This window comes from Delphinapterus leucas, chromosome 17 (assembly GCF_059928025.1).
Source record: "Delphinapterus leucas isolate spDelLeu-1000000601 "Yukka" chromosome 17, BTC_Dleu_Yukka2, whole genome shotgun sequence".
NCBI lineage: Eukaryota > Metazoa > Chordata > Mammalia > Artiodactyla > Monodontidae > Delphinapterus > Delphinapterus leucas.
Genome location: NC_143145.1, coordinates 61,482,964 through 61,504,125, shown reverse-complemented (window position 1 = coordinate 61,504,125; position 21,162 = coordinate 61,482,964). Strand labels below are relative to the sequence as shown.

General features: G+C 34.5%; 1 protein-coding gene across 2 annotated transcripts in view; it reads right to left on the bottom strand.

The window, feature by feature from the left end:
• Window positions 1-1,511: 1,511 nt before the first annotated feature.
• The window catches only part of SNX16 (sorting nexin 16), a 40,578-nt gene continuing 20,927 nt past the window's right edge, over window positions 1,512-21,162 (bottom strand). The window contains exons 6-9 of one of the 2 annotated variants that reach the window (XM_022555022.2): window positions 13,491-13,560; window positions 9,422-9,558; window positions 8,780-8,899; window positions 1,512-7,928 (exon numbers count right to left, since the gene is read on the bottom strand). In XM_022555022.2, the coding sequence (XP_022410730.1) occupies window positions 7,832-7,928; window positions 8,780-8,899; window positions 9,422-9,558; window positions 13,491-13,560 (424 nt within the window). In that variant the 3' untranslated portion in view covers window positions 1,512-7,831. The remainder of the gene's footprint in view (window positions 7,929-8,779; window positions 8,900-9,421; window positions 9,559-13,490; window positions 13,561-21,162) is intronic. The other variant, XM_022555021.2, reaches the window with a different exon arrangement.

The window sequence follows — 21,162 nt, the reverse complement described above, 5'->3', positions numbered from 1 at the left end:
AAAGTGGGCTTCCCTGGTGGCGCAGTGGTTGAGAGTCCGCCTGCCGATGCAGGAGACACGGGTTCGTGCCCCAGTCCGGGAAGATCCCACATGCCGCGGAGCGGCTGGGCCCGTGAGCCATGGCCGCTGAGCCTGCGCGTCCGGAGCCTGTGCTCTGCAACGGGAGAGGCCACAACAGTGAGAGACCCGCGTACCGCAAAAAAAAAAAAACAGAAAAAAAACCTACAAAGTAATGCATGCTTAATGTAGAAAAGTGAGAGAATACAGATTCATGAAAAGAAGGAAATAGAATTCCTTCGTAATTCCATCTAGTAGATAATCATGGCTATGATTTTACGTATTTATTCTTTATTTAATCGTTACATATTCTTATATTTTATGTATTTATTCTTTCTGTATACTAATGCATAAGTGTATACCACCTTTTATACTTATAAAAGTGAGACCATACTGTCTTGAAATCTGCTTCTTTCAAGTAGTGGTATTTCATGTACATCTTTAAATCTGCAACCTTGCTTTATTGGGTACAAAAGAATCTGCCTTTTTATATATTATATTTAATAAATCTCCTTAGCAGTGGAAATTTTGAAGTGTTTGAGATAAGTGTGATGCACATCCCTTAAGCAAGATCTTTAAACATCACATATATTTCGTTGGTTTAAGTTTCTAGAAGTATAATTCCTAGGTTGAAGGCTATGAACATTTTTAATAGTTTTGCTGTATGTAGTCAGATCAGCTCCAGAAATATTATTCTTAAACCAATTCCCACTGCCACCAGCAATACAAAGACTTCATTTCTCCAACTCTAGTAAAAATACCATTAAAAAATATACATATATATATAGCAACTATTTTTGATTAGTGAGGTCAAACTTTTCTCATTTTATTGTATATTTGAACTTCTTCTTTTTCTTAACCTTTGCTTTAAATACTAAATATTAAAATTAGCCTCAAACAAGACAAAACTGTGATATTGTGCCATTATTGTATCTCCTCTGAAGGAAGAAGAAAAACATGGTCTTCTCTGATAACAAATTACTTATGGGATGAAAAACAAATTAACTGGATGAGACACCTGGGCCCATTAGGTATATTTCCATGATGCTTGTCACCATAGTACACATGGAGTCATGCATTTCTGGTCTTCATTTTAGTGCTAACATATGAGTCCCTGATAGGTTTTAGACTAATGTACAATGGGCAAAGGATATGAAAAACAATTAATCCTAATTAATCTGACTTGAGTTCTACAAGGCACACCGTTCCCCTGAATTTTGGAGGATTGTATCCAAATGCCTGCTGCAGAGCTCCACTTGGATAACCTATAGTATTTCAAACCCAGTGTGTCCAAACTGAATCTATGCCCCCCTCCCTAAAACTCCCCCTCCCTGCGTCACTCTCTTCCTCAGTTGGTAGCACAACAATCCACAGAGAGTGTCAATCCCCAAGACTTAAATTTCCCTTTCAAATACCTCTACTTTCTCTACTAGTTCCCTAATTTAGGTCTTTAATTATGCAATAAATATTTTTGAGCACCTACTATGTGCCTTATCTTTCTAAGCTTGGTAGTGGTGGGGACAGGCAAGGGTTAGAAGAAAGTAGACAAAGCTTCAGAGCTTCCTTTTGGAGGAAGCTCTGAAACAGACAATAAGAAAGTAAGAAATCTGCAGTTGAAGTGACTGTTTTGAGGACTATTTGAGGTTGCCTAAAAAGATAACACTTAACTTAAAATTTGGAGAGGAGCCAGACAGTTAGGATTCTGGATACAGCATTCTAGACAGGGGATATGGAAAGGTTAGGTGGCAGAAGACCTTAACAGACTCAAGGAACAGAAAGGTGGCCCGGTGGGCTGGCGTTAGGGAGAGGAGTTGTCAGGGTAAAACCATGTTTGGAGGCCACATACAGGAGTTTGAATGTTACAGTACTAAACATGATAGGAAATCTTGGAAAGTTTTTAAGTAGAGAAAAAAACATTATGTGATTTACATTTTTCAGAAAGAACACTATGGCAACTATGGGAGACTATAGTGGGGCAAAGATGGAAGCAGGGAGATCAGTTGATAGAGGCTCACAGTCGTTCGCTTGAGATATTTTTGTGGTTTGGACAGGGGAGATGGCAGTGGAGATGAAGAGAATTGGATAAATTCAAGGTATAAGGTAAGCCATCTCCTCGCCACCCCCAAACTTAGAATACATAATTTACCCGCTGAAGTTTTCCATCTTCTCTAGAGAATGTGCTCATTGACACCCAGGGTATGCTGGATGCTCGTGGCTGGTTGGATCCTTCTTAGAACACCTGCACACTCTGTTCCCTCCTAAGAGGGCTGTGTGATTACCAAGCATCAGTTTTGTTTCCAAACTTGTATCAGCTGTACTTAGATTAATTTTAAATAAATTTATTAATAGTATATAAAACAGTGAAATAGGAGAATAAATAATTTCTAGGAAAAACTAGGTCAGATGATACTTGGTAAAAGTGTATGTAAGATAGCAGTACAGGATTGAAAAAGAGAACAGTAAGAAATGTGCTTCCTGTCACAGATTCCTTCATACATGTCTTCATTCTGCAGAAACCAAAGCTAAGATTCAGAAAATGCATTAGGGGTATGGCTTAGCAAGAGAGAGAATCAGAAACTCTCACTAGTGAAACTATACCAAAGAAAAGCCTTGAACCTCTATAAGAACATTGGTAAATGAATATACACTTATGTGCATTAAGTTAAAATGATATGTTTAAGGTGTGTATCATAGTATGTATCTCTGATCTATCACATCAGGTAAGTGGACTTCTGCATTTTGTAGCTATAAGTAATGTACGGGATAAGGGAAAAAGAATTATGGATAATTATACTTGTCACTTGCATAGGCTGGAGCAGACTCTTCAGCTTGGTGTGCCCTTCACATTCCACTTTAAGAAGCAGCTAAAGCACTAGACCTCTACTGCTTGCCAGTCTTTGCCCCCCTTTCCAGTCCTCTCATTCCCATAATTCATCAAGAATATTACCACATCTACCTCAATGCCACACCACATAGAGATCATCAAAAATCGTATCACTCTGAACTCCTTGAAGGGATCATGTGCCTCTCAATAATTTTCATAACCCAGAGCAGACACACAGTAGATACTCAGTGTTTGTTGAATGAACAAATGAAAGAATATGCTATATTTTTTAAGGCTATCTACTTTTATCTTTTGAACTGAGAAAAATCTTTGCAAGCATTTAGTGATATCATATTCATTCCATACTGTTATGGACTGAATGTTCGTGTCCCCCCCCCAAATTCCTACGTTGAAGCCCTAACTCCCGAGTGTCGCTGTATATGGAAATAGAGCCTCTAAGAGAGTAATTAAGGTTAAATGAGGTCACAAGGGTGGGGACCTGATCCAATGGGACTACTGTCCTTACGAGAGATGCCAGAGAGCTTGCTCTCCACACGCACGTGCACTGAGGAAGGGCCACGTGAGCACACAGCGAGAAGCTGTCTGCAACCAGGGAAAGTCTTCAGCAGATACCAACCCTGCTGGCACCTTGATCTTGGCATCCAGACTCCAGTACTGTGAGAGAGTAAGTTTATTGTCTAAGCCATCCAGTTTGTGGTATTATAGTAGCCCAACCAGATTAATACCTATATGTAGAATACTAGATTTTCATATTTAATTTGTCAAAAGGAGCCTCAAATGTAATGTGACCTTGGATATGTCTAATAGATGCTTCTCTCCCCTTTAGCTTTCAAAAATTTTTTTTTCTCTTTTTTTCTTTGCTAATATACAACATCATCACAGGAAGAAAGGCCTTTTATTTCCTCTTTAAGCTTACAGTCCACAATCCAAATTTAAGATAGCTTTTATCTTGGTACAATTAACAAAAAACTATAATTTAGAGTGGTTTAACAAGTGGCTAGTCTCTGTGATTTTCTTACTCTTTCCCCATGCTTGTCACACCTCATGTTTGCAAGATGGCTTTCATAGTACCTCTGGATACCACCTGAGGTCAAAACAAGAGGAAGTGGGGAGAGGATGGGTCAGTAGCATGTTTACCTTCTTACAGGAAAAGCAAGAGATTTCCCAGAAGCTACCAGACTTCCACTTGTGTTACTGGCCATAATGTGTCACAGGCTCAAACCTAGCTGCAAGGGGAGCTGAGAAAACAAGTATTAAGTTTCTCCAATTCTTATTTTGGAGGTGGCAAAGGAGATGAGGAATGCAAGCATCTGTCAGGTTAGGCAATGAATGGTGTGTGCTATAGAGGGAACTGGAAGACTGGACTGGCAGATCAGCTCATTTTAGAAGAGTCCTTGAGATTAATCATCACAAGGTGGGCTTTATATTTCACACTGTAGCAAAGGACTTTAGCCACCATCTGACTAACACTAATACCTCTTTGATTACAATTAGCTGGGCTGCAAACATTACACTAGGGTATTTGAAGTCTGTACCTAGTCTCCCCTGTATCTAAAACACTACCTTTCATCTATTGGGTATACATTGGCTGTATTTTTGTTGTTGTTGTTGTTTGCTTTGTGTGGAGATATTAACTCTGTTCTACTTTTCCATCAATGATAAATATAAGAAAGTGGCAAGTAGGGTTTGCTCTAATTTGAGGCAATGGTTAAAGCCATAATTTGAGTTTACTGTGTTCTGGCTGAGAACCTACCAATAGCTTACCACTAGCCAGCATTTCTAAATTTGCATTCGTGTTCACTGATTTTACTTAAAGGCAACTTTTAAAATAATTTGTATAATTACTGGCATTGCTTAATGATGCAGTAATTGTTTTAGTACAGGCTGTGACAAGTTTTTACCTAATGTAGTCTAAAATATCATTAAAATCTGAGACTTTACCAGAACAAAATTACATCTGTTCTAATTGAAGAACTTAAATAGGGAAGAAAATTGGAGTTAAAAGAAAATAAGAGGGAAAAATAAAGTCATCTTTACTATACAAAAGGATAACTCATAAGGTTCTATACAGTAGCCACAGGTGAACCACAATTTGGCTTAAAGCTCCCCAGAAAACAAAACAAAAAAGAGAATGACAGTAATACAGTCTTTAAGATAAAAACAAATCAATTGTTTAGGAGATGCACAGGTTTTACTGGAACTGAGACCTACGAGAATTTTCTCCCATGAGTTCTCATAAATGGTACACAATGTGATAGAGAATGCATCAGCTTTAAAAACACATGTACTGAAAATACAAGTTTTGATGATTGTTTTTGCTAGTAGAAGCCAACAGCATAGAAGCAAATTGCAATGGAGTAAAGCTAATTCTATGAAGAATCAAAATGTGGATCAAATATGTAGCTCTTTGAAAATCTCCCAGAATATAAAACTTAGATTCCTTTCTCTTTCTAGTTGGGAATACAAACTTGTTTTAACAACATCTAAAACTTCCTCTATTCCTATAAGTAATACAAATCCATTTCAAAACCAGACTAATTATTCTTAGACCTAAGGCCACTGTTCCCTGCTAATCTCACAGACAGGTGAAGCAGACTACATGATTTATCTGAGGACCATGGTTTTCCAAATAAATGTGCTTTAAATGGCTAATCTAAGTATAGTAGATAGAACACATTCTAAAATGCTGAATTTTATGGTTGTACTTCTTATACATGGACTTAATTTTCAAAAGGTTAAGTTAAAAGATTATCTACAAAATTGTTTCAGTTACGTTCAAATTTTTAATCAATACTGGTTACAGTTGAAGTACACTGCACCTATTTACAAAGACTTAAAATGATCAGTAATATGAAGTGTAAACTTAAAACGAAAATCACAGACTCATTCCACATCTGTGAAATGCAGCAGTTAACTGTAATTAAATTTACAATAATCGTAAGGGATAGGAAGAACATAGAAACTGGAGGAGAAAAATAGTATTCAAGATCTGAACAACACAGCTACTGTTGTACTGAAAAAATAATTTATTAAATGAGTATAATACTGGGAATAAGATGCATTATAAAAGTAAATTCTAAATATAAACAACAATGGTTTTCCTAATTAACAAGAGTTTTTCTTCACCCATTCAAAGTTTTAAATACAATCTTCTGAAAGGCCAGATTTTGAAAGTGTATGGTTCACTTTAAAACAGACATGTATGTAGCACTATAATATCTGGAATTTATCACCTTCTTTTATTAGACTAAAAATGATATTAATTTAAATGATTGTTCTTTTTAAACCTTTTTAAAGCCTAGAATAATATTTTGAAATGAACAAGTAGACCATTTTATTATACTCTTTCTGTCTCCCCAGACAGCACACACGTTTCTAATACAGTTTGTGGAAAATATTGAGATAGAGCACACCTGTCCATTTTGATGAAGACTTTAAAAAATTTTGGTACTTTGGTAAAAAGCAGTCTCCTTTTAGATCAAAGGTTGACAACAGCCACTGTATCTATTAATCTACGTCCGTAGAATTTTAAACAACCACATCTTAATATGTACATCAAGATACTGATAAGCTTTTAGCTAGTGAAAGAAAAAAACGGAGACTGTTACTCTTTCCCAAATAAGTTTCCTTCAGTTTTTAGAAAGCATACGCAGTTCAATATACCAACTGGGATTTCAAAATGCCAGCATGATTACAGTGCTTATTAACAGCAATATGCAAAACAATAGAAATATAAAATAAATAACTTCATACTATAAAAATGAAACAAGGCACTTTCAACAACTGTATGCAAAGCTGAGATAAACATTGTTTTCATAACGCAGACTCAAAGACTCTAGGAGGCTTCTGTAAAGAGTGAAATAGTGAAGGCACTACATAATTCTTTTTCCTAACTCCACTTACTAAAGAAATTCACCAATTAAACTTGGCACAAAAGAGTTTAATTGTCATAAAGTGCATCACTTGGCTAAATATATTAAGAAGAAAATCAGCATCAATACATTATAGCAACATATTCACATATACAGAAATAAAAATGCAATGCCAGGAGTTGACATAGGAACTTTGTAGGATATATGGCTTTTTCTCTTTTATTTTTTTGTATAACTGCCTATTTGCTTACAATCTATATTTTCAAAAGAGTATGCCTTGATTAGCAAAAAGAGGTAGTGTTTTGACAAAGGCAAACCCACTGATTCTATAGGTAGAGATTTAAGATAAAGATTATGTGGAAAATATACAAGTATAACATATAATACACTGGTACAACATTTATTATAGTATTTTGATATTAGCGAATTTGCTTTTAAAATCAAGGCTATTTTATCACTTTAGCTATGTTATTACAGCTCTTTCAAAGAGTTTTCCTTTGGTACTAGAAAGTTTTTTTCTTTTAAATAGTAACATTCCAAATAAGCAACTTTTATTTAGAGATGATAAACATGTCAACATTTAAAACTCAATTCATCTCTACCACTTATTTAAACCATTAATGAAAATATATCATGTCTGAGACACAAGGAAGTATATAACCAACAGACAGCAACATGCAATTTATGTCCACTTAACTAATGCAACTGGTGATTTAAACACACACACAAAGTGTGCACACCCACGTTAGTCTGGAGCAATATACTGGCAAAACAACAAAATAATTTATGCACACTATTTAAGGATGTGGGCCTTGATGACAGAACTCCAGATTTTTTTTAGTGTGTTAAATACAAAGTTTGGCTAAAAGACAATGTAAAGCAACAGTGAATATATTTCCTATACCGATAACTTAAATTTTTCTTTATGTAAACTTTATACATGTGCAATCTTGCTGTTTTCTGTAAATGCTTCAGTCTCTTTTTTTCTTTTTAAATATCTGCTACTCTATTCTAAATTTGCAGGAACGTAAAAATGGAAGGAACCACTTGAGATGTGTTAGTCGTCTTCCGCATTATATGCCACTTCTGCTACTTCTATGTCTGATGTGGAATTTTCAGGTTCGCTAAAACTTGAGCATTGCTTATTATCAGCTCTGTAAAAAAAAAAGAAACACAATGAAGAGACTGGATGCATGCTATTTCACTTCACTATTACCTTAAACATTTTTTAAGTCATGTAAAGAATATTTAAATATTTAATGGAAAAATATTTAATGAAAAAGAACATTTAAATATTCAATCAGAAATTTAATATTTTAGTTGTCATTGCCAGATAACACCTTTGGAGATATATTTTTAACTCTTTCAGCTCTCTGAACTACCACTTTTCAATAAAAATCTAGTTTATATTTTTAACTCTTTCAGCTCTCTGAACTACCACTTTTCAATAAAAATCTAGTTTATATTTTTAACTCTTTCAGCTCTCTGAACTACCACTTTTCAATAAAAATCTAGTTTGTAATGACCTTTAACCAACAGAAAATTTGTTCTCATAATTATAGCTTAACCACTATCACTAATGTATTAATGGTGACCTTGGATTTATATGTAATAAAAATTCTTTCTGTGTTCAAATATACCATCTTTCCATCATTCCTATTAGGTAGACAGGGTGGTTGCTATTACAGTGTCCCACTTTTTGCATGGAAAAGACTGACATTGAGAGAGATTAAAGTAATCTGTCAAGATTACAAAATTAATGAATTAACTGAGTCAGCCCAGTTAATTCAGATGTATCTTCAAAATAAGTAATGAAATTTATAGGCTGGATGACAAAGATTCATTTTTAGGGACAGCCTAGAATATCTATAGTCTTCCTCTGTCTGCTCATCAGATTCATGATATAATAGCACTGAGTTCATAAAAACATACTCTACAGAGTATTATGATTGTTTCTCTCCAATTATTCAGATGATTAGGCTATAATAAACCAAACATTATATACCTAGATTCTTCATCTAAGACATCTTGATCAACCTCAAGTGCAGAGGACTCCACCTTTAGGATCTGTCCACCTTCTGTTCCTGACACGAGCAGTGATTCTTCAGGTTCCAAACATAAGTTCCTAAAGGAAAGGAAAGCAACAAGTTATTTTCTATGAATAAAATAGGTATATATTTATTGTTCTGAATGCATGTAGCTTTAGTAGCCTTCAGCTATTCTAAGTGTAGTCATATACCTAATAAACTGTTGACTCTGGGTGTCAACAGTGAAATCAGTACTTATGATTAATTTAAAATGATTTTAACATCAATTCGATATATGCTGACAAGAAGGCAAACTAGAACTTTCATGTGTGAAAAGTTGGCATAAATGCCTAGAAACAAAGATACTATTTAAATAGGTTAAAATAAGGTTTGTCTTGGTGAACAACTAGAGCTTTATTTTCCTGATATTTCCTGTCCTTCAAATGTTCAGGCTTCTAAATAAATAAGCAAACAACAGACAATTTTCCCAATCTACAAGGATGTACACCATGAGTCTAAGACTTCTGGAGTCAGAAATTTCCTAAATTGTAACGTACAAAGGGCATTTAGCCCAGAGTATCGAGCTGAATTAGACTGACAATGCAAGCATCACAACATACCTGATTCTGTTTTCTAGAGTGTCTATAAGAAGTTGCTTCTCACAGAGCAGTTTCTTCAGTGATTCCAGCTCTTTTTGTTTTTCAAGTAGTTCTTTTTGAAAACGGTAGTTTGTCTCTTCTAAAGTTTCACAGAAAGCCTTAGAAACAAACAAACAGCAAATAAAAAACACATGCAGAAAGAGAGTAACATTAATTACTTATGCAGTACCTTTCTCAAGGGCATAACTGAAGAGTCAAAGAACATAGGTAACCAAAATAATGTGTATACAAACCAGATGATTTGTTCTCCACCCTCATCTTTTTAGGTCTCTGCTACCTTAGTACCTACTGGGGAACTTATAAATAAGTACTGGGGAACTTATAAATAAATACAAGTCCCTTTTCTTGAGAATTATTAAGTAGTAAGCTAGGGTGCCTGAAATGAATATGTGATATCTCTCTAGTGTATAACTGGGAAAAAAATTACTAATAATCACTGTTTTAGCTTCTATTCTCCTTAGCCTGTTTTTGCCCAGTCCTAGATGATTATACTTTAAAGAAAAAAAAAATAAAAAAAAGAAAACTGTGGCTATTGATTCCATTTGTATTAGCTCAGAAGACACATCCTATAATAACGATTTCCTTCATAGTGCCTTCAATATTATGTTCCCTTGCTTCTCCTTTTACTATATTCACTCAAAGACATTCTATCCTTTATACCCAGGAAGCTAAACACTATTGAAATAGATTAAAACAAAATCATACTGCCATGAAGAATGATGTCATGAAAAAAATCTGGGTCACTTACCTTGATGAGGCTTTCAGTGTTGCTTTTAATTGTTCCTAGTTATCTATCATTATCTATCATTCCCTGTCTCCTTTGTGACTACGTTAAACCTTCACCCCTGGCAAATCCCCTACAATATGTTACTACTGGTGAGCCCAAGCCCAGCAGAAAAAAAAAAGTTACTCTCCCAGAATCCTAACTACATTTGCATTCCGTTCTTGTCCTCAAGAATATGTGCCTCTTCAAGTTAAGCCCAATCTCCTTTGGAAGCCCGCCCTATCCCATACACTCTCTCTTAAATTTTCAACCTTTCCCTCTCTTTTGGCCCTTAGATTTATTTAATCAAGTTGACTGAAATTGATTAAGCAAACCCTAAAAATCTCTCCACATAAAAACAAAGTCATATCCACCGGTCCCTTGATAGGAGTCTCTCTAGCTACTAACTCATCTTGTTCTTTTCAAAATAAAAAAGATTTCCAGGAAAAAAGTTTTTATCATCCAAATTTAGCTTCCCCATTCATGGCTAAAATCATTAGGAGTTTTACTCGCTTTTCTCTACTAATGCTAACAATGACTTCTAACTGTCAAATCCAAAGTACTGTTTTTCTCAACTTCATAGCATGTCACTACTGACTTAAAAAGTAAAAAAAAAAAAAAATTAATGGAATCCTCTTTTATTGTGCTCTGTGAAACTTCCTGGTTCCCCTAATTTTACAGTTACTTCTTAGATTTCTACTTGTTCTTTGCATGTGGGCATTCATCAGAGTTTTGTCCTTGATTATACATTCTCTTGCTCTATATTTCATCCTTGGGCAATTACTGTTATCACTTCAACTATAACCTATACTATTTGCTATCGACTTCCAATTTTTGTTTCTGTTCATCTCCAGCCCAGACCTTTCCTGAGTACATAGATATCATTCATATGCCTATTGGTCCCCTTCAATTGTATGTACCAATGGTAAGTCAAAATGCACTCCCAACGGTACATCTGCGCTACCACCTCATCATCAAAGCCACCAGGCAAACATCTTAGATCACTGCATTTCGCTACTTCCTATGCCCCAGGTAACCCAGTCTTTTCCACCTTCCCCTTCTCCTCCTCCCCCACTGCCTCATCAACATCTCGCTATACTCATCTACTCTCTATACTCATTTCTACTGTGCAGTATAAGGCTAGGTAATGTGATCAGTGAAAGAGAAGAGTGCAGAAGCAAACCCTTCCTTTCATGTTCATTTGATTTTTGATAAAGGTGCCAATACAATTCAACACAGGGTACTGACACATTTTAATATTTATAGAAACTTAAGGTCCTCACTTCACACCTTATACAAAATTAGCTCAGTATGGATGTAAGAGTTAAAACTATAAAACTTCTAGAAAAAAAAATAGGAGAAAATCCTGGTGGCCCTGTGTTAGGCAAAGAGTTCTTATGATACAATACCAAAAGCATAAGCCATAAAGGATGTGATAAAATGACCTTCATTATAATTAAAAACATTAGCACTTCAAAAGATACCATTAAGAAGGTAAAAAGACACATACAGACTATGAGAAAATATTTGCAAATCATATATTTGATAAAGGACCTGTATTCAAAATAATGAATTCTTACAAATCAATAAGACAAACAACCCAACTAAAAAAATAAGCCAAAGGCTCAAACAGACAATTCATCAAAGAAAACATACAAATGGCAAAAAAACACATGAAAAAGTGATTAACATAAAAATCATTACGGATATACAAATTAAAACTATAATGAAATACCATTTCACACCTACAAGAATGGCCATAATCCAACAGACAGATAATATCAAATGTTTGTGAAGACATGGAGAAACTGGAACTCTCATACACTACTCGTGGGAATGTAAAATGGCATAGCCACTTGGGAAAACTCTTTGTAAGTCTCTTAAAAAAGTTAAACATAATTTACCGTATAACTAAACATTCTACTCTTAGGGATCAACCCAAGAGAGATGAAAAGATATGTCCACAAAAAGCCTTCTCTGAAATTGTTCATAGCATTATTCATAATAACACAAAACTGGAAACAATCCAAATATCCCTCAGCTGGTGACTGGATAAACAAAATGTGGTATATGTGCACAACAGAAAACCATTCAATAATAAAAGTAATGAAATACTGAGAGAGACTATAACATGGATGATGCTCAAAAACATTATGTTAAGTGAACGAAACTAGATGCAAAGATTATATATACTGTATACTATTGCATATTGTATATATTATGCATATACAATATTATGCATATTGTATATATGAGATTATATATATATAGGCACACATATACACTTATATGCACATATATACATACACACACACAGTATGATTCTATTTATATGAAATATCCAGAAAAGACACATTTGCAGAGACTGAGAGCAGATCAGTAGTTGTCTGGGGCTGGGAGTGTGGAATGGCTGCAAAATTGCTTGTAGAATTTTTTTTGAGGTCATGGAATTTTCTAAAACTGGATTATAGTAATCTACAAATTTACTAAATTTACTAAAAAGTTACAAATTTACTAAAAAGTTATTAAATTGTACATTTACAATGGAATAGCAAATAGCAAATTTTATGGATGAAAGTTTTACTTCAATGAAGCTGTTTAAAAAAAAGCTATGGCATTCCTCTAACACAAAGAACTGACTCAGTTTAACTGAAAACATTACAAATCTACCAATTAAATCTGTTCCATTTAAACACTATTAAACATTTGGAAGAAAAACTTGCATAAATCCTAGCTAATCTATTATTACCAAATCTGTCTGTGAATCTAGCCAATTGCTTCAAGAAGTAGGCTACTTTAACACGTCAAGTAGTGTAATTTGAGTAGCCTTAAGCTTGAACTGAATTGATAACAAGACAATAACTTCTACTTCTGAAGATTAGTTTTTTAATTTGGTTTTAACTGTAGGTTCTTTACTTTGATACTTAGATGGAAGAAAACTCAGCATGCAAATGTTACTTTTAAATGTAAAATAAATTTCCAAGTAGTCTTTTTTCTGAAATGGTATAAATAAAGAGAATAAATGTAGAATTTAATTTTAGGGCTTCATAGACTATAGGACATGTACGAATTTTTATTTTTTCACTGAATTATGTTCATGTATTTCAATGAAAGAAAGCTTTGACTCAAACATTAAAAGCTTTCTGTGCAAAACTACCATGGTCCGAAATTATAACTTTGCTGTTTGCTGTTCCATTCAAGAAACAATGTAGTTATTGTACGGTATTATTTGTTCCTCTTTCATGTGATATATAATACAGCACTTACCCTGCTTTCTTCTAGGCTATCAAATGGACCTGGTGGATCATCCAGACAAAGAAATTCTCTCACTGCAAGGCTTTCAAAGGAAAAAAAAAAATTAGCTGGGATACAAATAAGTTTACAAAAGAGAGCAAGATAGCAGAAAGCAAAAGTTACTCTGAAGTTAGCTATAGTGTTTTAAGCAAGTTGGTTCTGCTGATAAATGAAAATAAGCAAGATGGCGTATGTGTTTTCACACAAGTAACAAAATACAAATATAAAATCTATAGAAGATACAAAGATTTTAGGTTATTTCTATGATCTTATGAACATAAAAAGATTGTGAATTTATGTTACATAAAAACTACACGACATAAAACATAAATCAGAAATGGTACGGGAAACCAACGTAAATGGTGAAAAGACAGTATTATTTTCAAAGAAATATGAACTTGAACTAGTCTAAAAAAGTCATTATCTTTTTATGAAGAAATACAATTTCTAATTTATACTTCATTTGTTTCTTCTTCAGGAGATGATTCTAAAGTAACTAAAGTATTTACTATGAAACAAGTTAAAGATTTTTCTTGCAATCATGTTTATTATATTAATTTACTTAAATGTTTTCCCTAGAGAACTCAAGAGAAAGAATTCTGATCGTCCCATTTCTGAATTACCATAAAGTTCAAAATAATGAAATAATATGATATTGTTATACTTATACTTTTCAATTACCAGAAACAGGTTAAGAAGGTAGAAACCTGAACTTCCTTGTTACAAAATACTCTTCTTTCTAAAAAGTAATCTTGGATTGAGGGACAGCTCTATATGTATGTTAAAACAAAAATGTGGAGACTTAAAGGATGATGATGAAGGGGGTAGTGATAAAGAGATAAATGGGATCTTTAGTAAAATCATTCCAAAGGAAAAAATGAAATAGAGAAGTGGTGTTAAGAAAGTAATCCAGAAGGTCCCAAAAATAGAAAAAAGAGCAAGTTTCTGGATTATAAAATCTTGATAATATAGATAATAAAAAAACATACACTCAGGGAAACAGATAAAACTTGAGTATTCATAATCATGAAATAACAGAGATGGAAGGGATCATAAATGTGATCTAGTTGAACTATCCATAGTATGCTGCTTATATTATCCCTTTTGTATGTTCAGCCAAGAATATGTCTAAACACCTCCAGAAATAGGGACTATAACCATCTCTTAAAATAAACCATCCTAAGTTTGAATAACACAGAAAACTAGAAAATTATTTCTTCACTGAGCTGGATTTTTCTCCCTGAAGCTTCTATTCATGAGTCTTAGTTTGGCTTTCTGGGGCCCTTCCAGGTAAGTCTAAGTCTTCTTTCACATGATAACCCTAAAAATATGTCAAGAATGTTATGTTTACTCTAACCTTATACCTCTAGCAAGCAATACTAACACACTAACATTTCCTTTTCTTTTTTCATGTAACAAAATTTAGTGAGTACTTAGAGCCTATATGGTCTTCTGCATTCATGGAGCCAACATTTTTTTTCCAGTTTTACTGAAATATAATTGACAATTAAAAATTATATATATTTAAGTTATATAACTTGACTCGATATATACATACATTATGAAATATGAAGTACAATCAAACTACTTAACATATCTATCACTTCACATGGTTACCATTTCTAACATTTTCAAAGTACATTACACACACAGGGTTTTCACATACCCTACTTTATTCAATTTCTACAACAATCATGTGAGGTGAGGATAGGCATTATACCTCCATTGTACAAGTGATAATAAAGTTCAGAGAGGTAAAATGACCCACCCAAGGTCATTAATGCAAGTGGTAGAGCTAGACCTTAAATCTGTCTTCTCAGTATAAATATGTGCCCTTTTCCTACATTTAAACTCTTTTCTCTTATGTTTTGGTTCATTTGGATTCCTTCCCCTTGCTGATCACTTCTGACCACACTCAATTTCTCGGTATCTTTCTTTAATCAAAGTCTCTAGAATACTGCAGTTGGTCTAATAGTATAGAGAAGAACAGGACCACCACACGTTCTTTTGGTTTAGATATTATACTTTCTATCCGCCCACTATGTATATCAGAAAACCAACTATTAGGGAGAATGAGGCACAAGAAATAAACTGATCTTGGGATTGCCAGGTCAAAAGTTTGGATGGGGGCTTCCCTGGTGGTGCAGTGGTTGAGAGTCCGCCTGCCGGGCAGTGAGATGCCCGCGTACGGCAAAAAAAAAAAAAAAAAAGTTTGGATGAAACGCTGAAAGAACAGCCTTTAAGGATGAAAAGGAAAGTGCTAAGAAGTTTATGGAAGATTTTTTTTAATACTTTCAGTGTATGACAACTTAATGTGTGACATTATTTCTTATAAGTTTATACTCAGATTTCCTCATTCTTTAGTAACATTTTTATGTTCACTATTACTCTAATTATTGGAATGCTGCTGCTGGAAAGAAAAAGGGGGTAAAGGGATATATGTATTTCTTTTCTTTTCTTTTTTTTTTGCAGTACGCGGGCCTCTCACCGCTGTGGCCTCTCCCGCTGCGGAACACAGGCTCCGGACGCGCAGGCCCGGCGGCCATGGCCCACAGGCCCAGCCGCTCCGCGGCACGCGGGATCCTCCCGGACCGGGGCACGAACCCACGTCCCCCGCATCGGCAGGAGGACTCTCAACCACTGCGCCACCAGGGAAGCCCTGTATTTCTTTTTATACCTTTGATTTAAAGCAGAAATTCAGCCCAAGATCCACAGTGATGTTGACAATGTACCTAGTTGTAGGAAATTTTTTTTAGAGTAGTTATTCCACTTCGTTCTCCCTCCCTAAAAATCTTTATGATTTATGGCTCACTAGAGTTCTACGCAAATGAAATCCAATGGATTCTCTAAATTTTTTTTCACTATAGTTCCAAGGTTATATTCCATGCCCTATTTTGTTTAATCTGTAGCATAAGAGTGAAATTTAAAACTGGCACTACAACTGTGGTTGACAAAACACTTTTTTCAGGGGTTCAATACATTTCTTCTGTTTCAATAGGACTCAGCTGATGGAGGAAGAAAGTTAATACTCTTAAGCTCTTTTCCCATCCAAGGAAAGGGACACACAAGAATGTCTGGCAGATGGTAGTGTTTGAGAAAAGAATTTCTTTCTCAAAAATTCAGGTACCTTTTCTCCCCCCGTAGAAAAGGAAGCCATTACCCCTTCTTGCGAATCACTGACTAGAGAACTTTATTTAGATTTGATAAATGTTTGACTGCCTATGTGTGCCATGGCTCTGCTCAGTGATTTCTTACATATTATCAATGTATAATTTATAAACAAATCAAGTAAATTCAAATAAAGTACCAAAAAGTCTATATTATTAAATGGTCTATGGATTAAATAGAAGTCAATTTAAAAAATTATTATTTATTTACTTGTTCACTGATAGGTTCAATACAACCCCCAATCTCTCTTCTGTATTTGATCTTTAATACTTTTGTTTCCATTTGACCATGATAATGAAGGTAAGAAAAACATCAGAATTAGGAGAGAAACCTATCTAAGAGAAAATCCAACAATCTGGAATTGAAAGGTATGGAAAGACTATCTTTCTGTTTATCACGTAGAGTAACTTCTTAGTGTGGTTGGGAAATCTCTATTTTAAAATTGTGATCAGTTGACTTAACTTGTCTGAATATAAGGAAACCAGAGATGGTACCCTTCAGCATTGTTTTCATCAGAGCAAATTTGCCCTATAGCTTAAACTCTTCCTTTGAGTCTCTTGAAAAAGTCTCCTTTAAAAGAGTTTTACTGTAATTTTCAAACTTCTTAAAAAACTATTTCATCCAGTGAATCTTCACCCTTTATTTCATAATATACCTTCCTTTTTTTCTTTCATGGGTATGTATTTGTTTACATTCCACAATTTTTTTTAAAAGACCAGTAATTTAATACCTAAATGAGATCTTTATCTCAAAATTTATATTAAAAAAAGCTAAAACTAATGCCTACAATTCATTAAAAGGTCTATAAAGAACTAAGTAAAAAAAGTACTAAAAATACTAGATACTTCTGTCAAAATCAAATTAAGCACAAAAAGTCACTGCATGAAAATATTAACTGAGGGATTTCAGATAGAAATGTTTTATCAGTTACTATTTCTCTTCAGTATTCTCTACCAGTAAAAAGAAAATAACAAAAATATGACATTAAATACAACCCCGAGGATAGGGACTCAGGGATCAAGGTTGGTGACAGTGAGGGTCATGGTGAGGGAGATGGGCTGCTGGGTGTGAAGCTGAAGGGCTCACATTTACCCTCCTGTGCTGGATATGCAGGCAAGGCTGTGGGCCTAGTTTATATCTTGATTATCTCTCACCTAGTTACTTTTAGTCCACTTGTGTCCCTACATTCAGTTTTATTCCTTCTAATACAAAAATACTTCAAAAGCAAATGTTTTATGTCCATCTCAGCTTAAAACCCATCTATGCCTCCTCTAACAAGAGGGAACAAAGCCAAGGTCTTGGCGTTGGCATAAAGCACCTGTGTACATTCAAGCTTTTACTGCCTTTCTTATTTGACACTTCAGCAATAGTACTTCCTCATGCCTATCATGTTGTTTCATGCTTGCTGCTATCATCCTGGCCCATCCTTCCCACCTTCAGCTGGCTAACTCAGACTTCACATTCATGACTTAGCTCATCTATTATCTCCTCACAGAATCTTCTCTGACTAAATCCCCCTCCCCTACACTCTACTCGGTTCAGTACTCTTATATGCATTACTACACCACCTTGAAGAGATCCCTTTCATAGGACTTACTACACTGTATTATTAGTATTTTCTGTTTACCAAGCAGTCTGCTTCAACAAAAAGTAGATGACAAGTTCCAGGGCTGCACAGAATCTGAATAAATTAGCATAGCACAGAATAAGTATTCAAAAAATAATAAATTTATTTGTAAGAGCTATGCTAATTGCTCTTAAAAAATTAATGAAACTATTAAGAGCATCAGAACAAGTTTCTATCCACTGTTGTAGATAAATAATACAGCACAACTCTCAAATCTGAGATGGAATTTAGTTTTTAATAGATATGCCTACTTTGACAAGGGAGTAAGCTTAGGACAGCAACATGTAAGACCAAAAGTCTTAAGAGTTAAAAGAAGGTTAGAATCTGGCTGTTTCTGATGGTATGCCTTCAAGATTTATAAAGAAGCACAACGAAAGGAATAGCATATGAGAAACTTAGAGCTGAAAGCGGATTTTTAGAGAACATTTAGTCCAATTACTTCATTTTCTAATTGGAAACACTAATTAAAATCAGTTAAGTAGGGCTTCCCTGGTGGCGCAGTGGTTAAGAATCCGCCTGCCAATGCAGGGGACACGGGTTCGAGACCTGATCCGGGAAGATCCCACATGCCACGGAGCAACTAAGCCCATGCACCACAACTACTGAGCCTGCGCTCTAGACCTGCAAGCCACAACTACTGAAGTCGGGGCACTTAGAGCCTGTGCTCCACAACAAGACAAGCCACAGCAATGAGAAGCCCGTGCGCCGCAACGAAGAGTAGCCTCTGCTCACCGCAGCTAGAGAAAGCCCGCATGCAGCAACAAAGCCAAAAGTAAATAAATAAAATAAATAAATATATAAAAAATAAATGCATACGTTTAAAAAAATCAGTTAAGTAATTGCCTAAAATTATTTCACTACTAAGCCCAGAAAACTGAATTTTGCATAAGGTCTTTGAGACCTAATTTAATTAGTTAAGAGTTTACGGGTATCTGAATACAAAATATTTAGCTTTATTACATTAAAAAAAATGTCCATAACTGAAGGTCCACCAAACTAATATTTTGTGGTAAAAATCATCCAACCAACCTTAGCAATAATGTGTTCATTCTCATGAGCTGTCATTATATAAACTATTGCATATATAATTGAATTCTTTTATAAAAATACTAACTCAACCTCTCTTGACAGTATCTTCATATATAAAAACAACTTACACATTAATAAAATTTCCTGTGAGAAGGTGTGAAAATGTATAAAAAATAGCTTCTTTACATATTCTTGTTCAAAAATTATAGATTTATTGAATTTTACAACTAGAAGAGACCTAAGAAGTCATCTAATCCAATATATCCCATGTAAATAATTCCCTCTTTAATACCACTGATAGTTATCTAGCCTAGTCTCTTCAAATATTGATGCTTAAGGTAAACTCACTTTCTCAAAAGGCAGAACATTTTTATACCAGACAGCTTGAAATGACATGTAGCTCTTTTTTCTCTGAGCTGATGGGGGCTTCCTCTAATTGTTCACTTATTCCTAGTTCTACACGTTAGTCTTGCTATTCAAAATGAGGTCCCTAGGCCGGCAGCATCAGCATCACCTAGAAACCTGTTAGAAATGCAGAATCTCCACTCCAGACCTTGCTAATTCAGGACGTGCATTTGAACAAGACGCACACTATAGCTGGAGAAGCACCGCTTTAAAGCTAAATATCATTTGATTCTTTTCCCCATCACAATCTTTCAAAGACGTGAAGGTGGTTATCATGTCCTTCCAAGTACTTTTTTTTTCAAAGGGTAAATTCTCATTTCTTTCAATTGTTTCCTCATGTAAATGTTTGGATACTATATACTACAATATATATTTTTTAAACCATGAATTGCTTGTTAATCCAGATCTATCTGCACTTTTTTTCTTTTAACATATGTACAATTTAAAACACTGAATTTTGGCATGGGTAATATAAGGAAAAATATGTAATTTTAACCCTTGTATTTTACAGAATTAAGAAGAAAAATGTGGTAAATCAGGATATATGCATAGTAATTCTGAAAACAGAGAATAGTAAGATATTTGGTGTGCTGATTAAATGATGTAATTATTTCAAAGTAGCACAAACCAGAATAAAACAATAAATAGCTAAATTTTAACTATAACAGATTATGCAATATGAGAACATCCCCCTCTATCCATCTTTACACATGCTTCACCTTGACAAGCTGAGTTACATGCTGTTTCGGGTATAGGACTTGGCCTGCTTGCTTCTGCATTTTCATATAATATTCCCTCTCATTTGGAAAGTCCTTCTTTACTTTCTCTTTGTCGGTTCAAATAGCATTCATTCTTTAAAATTCAGCTCAAATATCACCCTCTAGGAAGCCTCCTCTAATTCTCCCAGTCAAAAGTTCCCTCTCTTCCTCTTCTGAAAGACATCAAGCTCTATCCATTATAGTTCTTTTGGGTGTGTATTCTTCCTATTCAGTTTTCTTGAATAAAGGATTAGCATCTAATGCACCTTTGTGCATTATACATAGTAAGTAATGCACATTTGTGCATTATATATATATACCTTATATATAGTAAGACCTAAATAAACATTTATCGAACAAAAACCAATAATAAATCCTTTATCATAAAAATATTAACATTTTTATCTGTTTTCTTACTTTGTATTCTCCAAATGCATCTGAAAATAACATCCTCTTAAAACATTTAAACCAACAATTCTTAACATCCCTTCAGTTCTTATTTCACTTGTTTTGTTATAGTTAGAGAAGTTGTAATATTAAGAGCTGCCAGTTGTGTACTGTCAAGCTCTTAGCCCACATGAAGGTTAACAAATAACTGTGTCATGAGGTGCTAAGGAATCAAAACGGAAAGTGAAAGAACTGTATAAAGAATTAATAT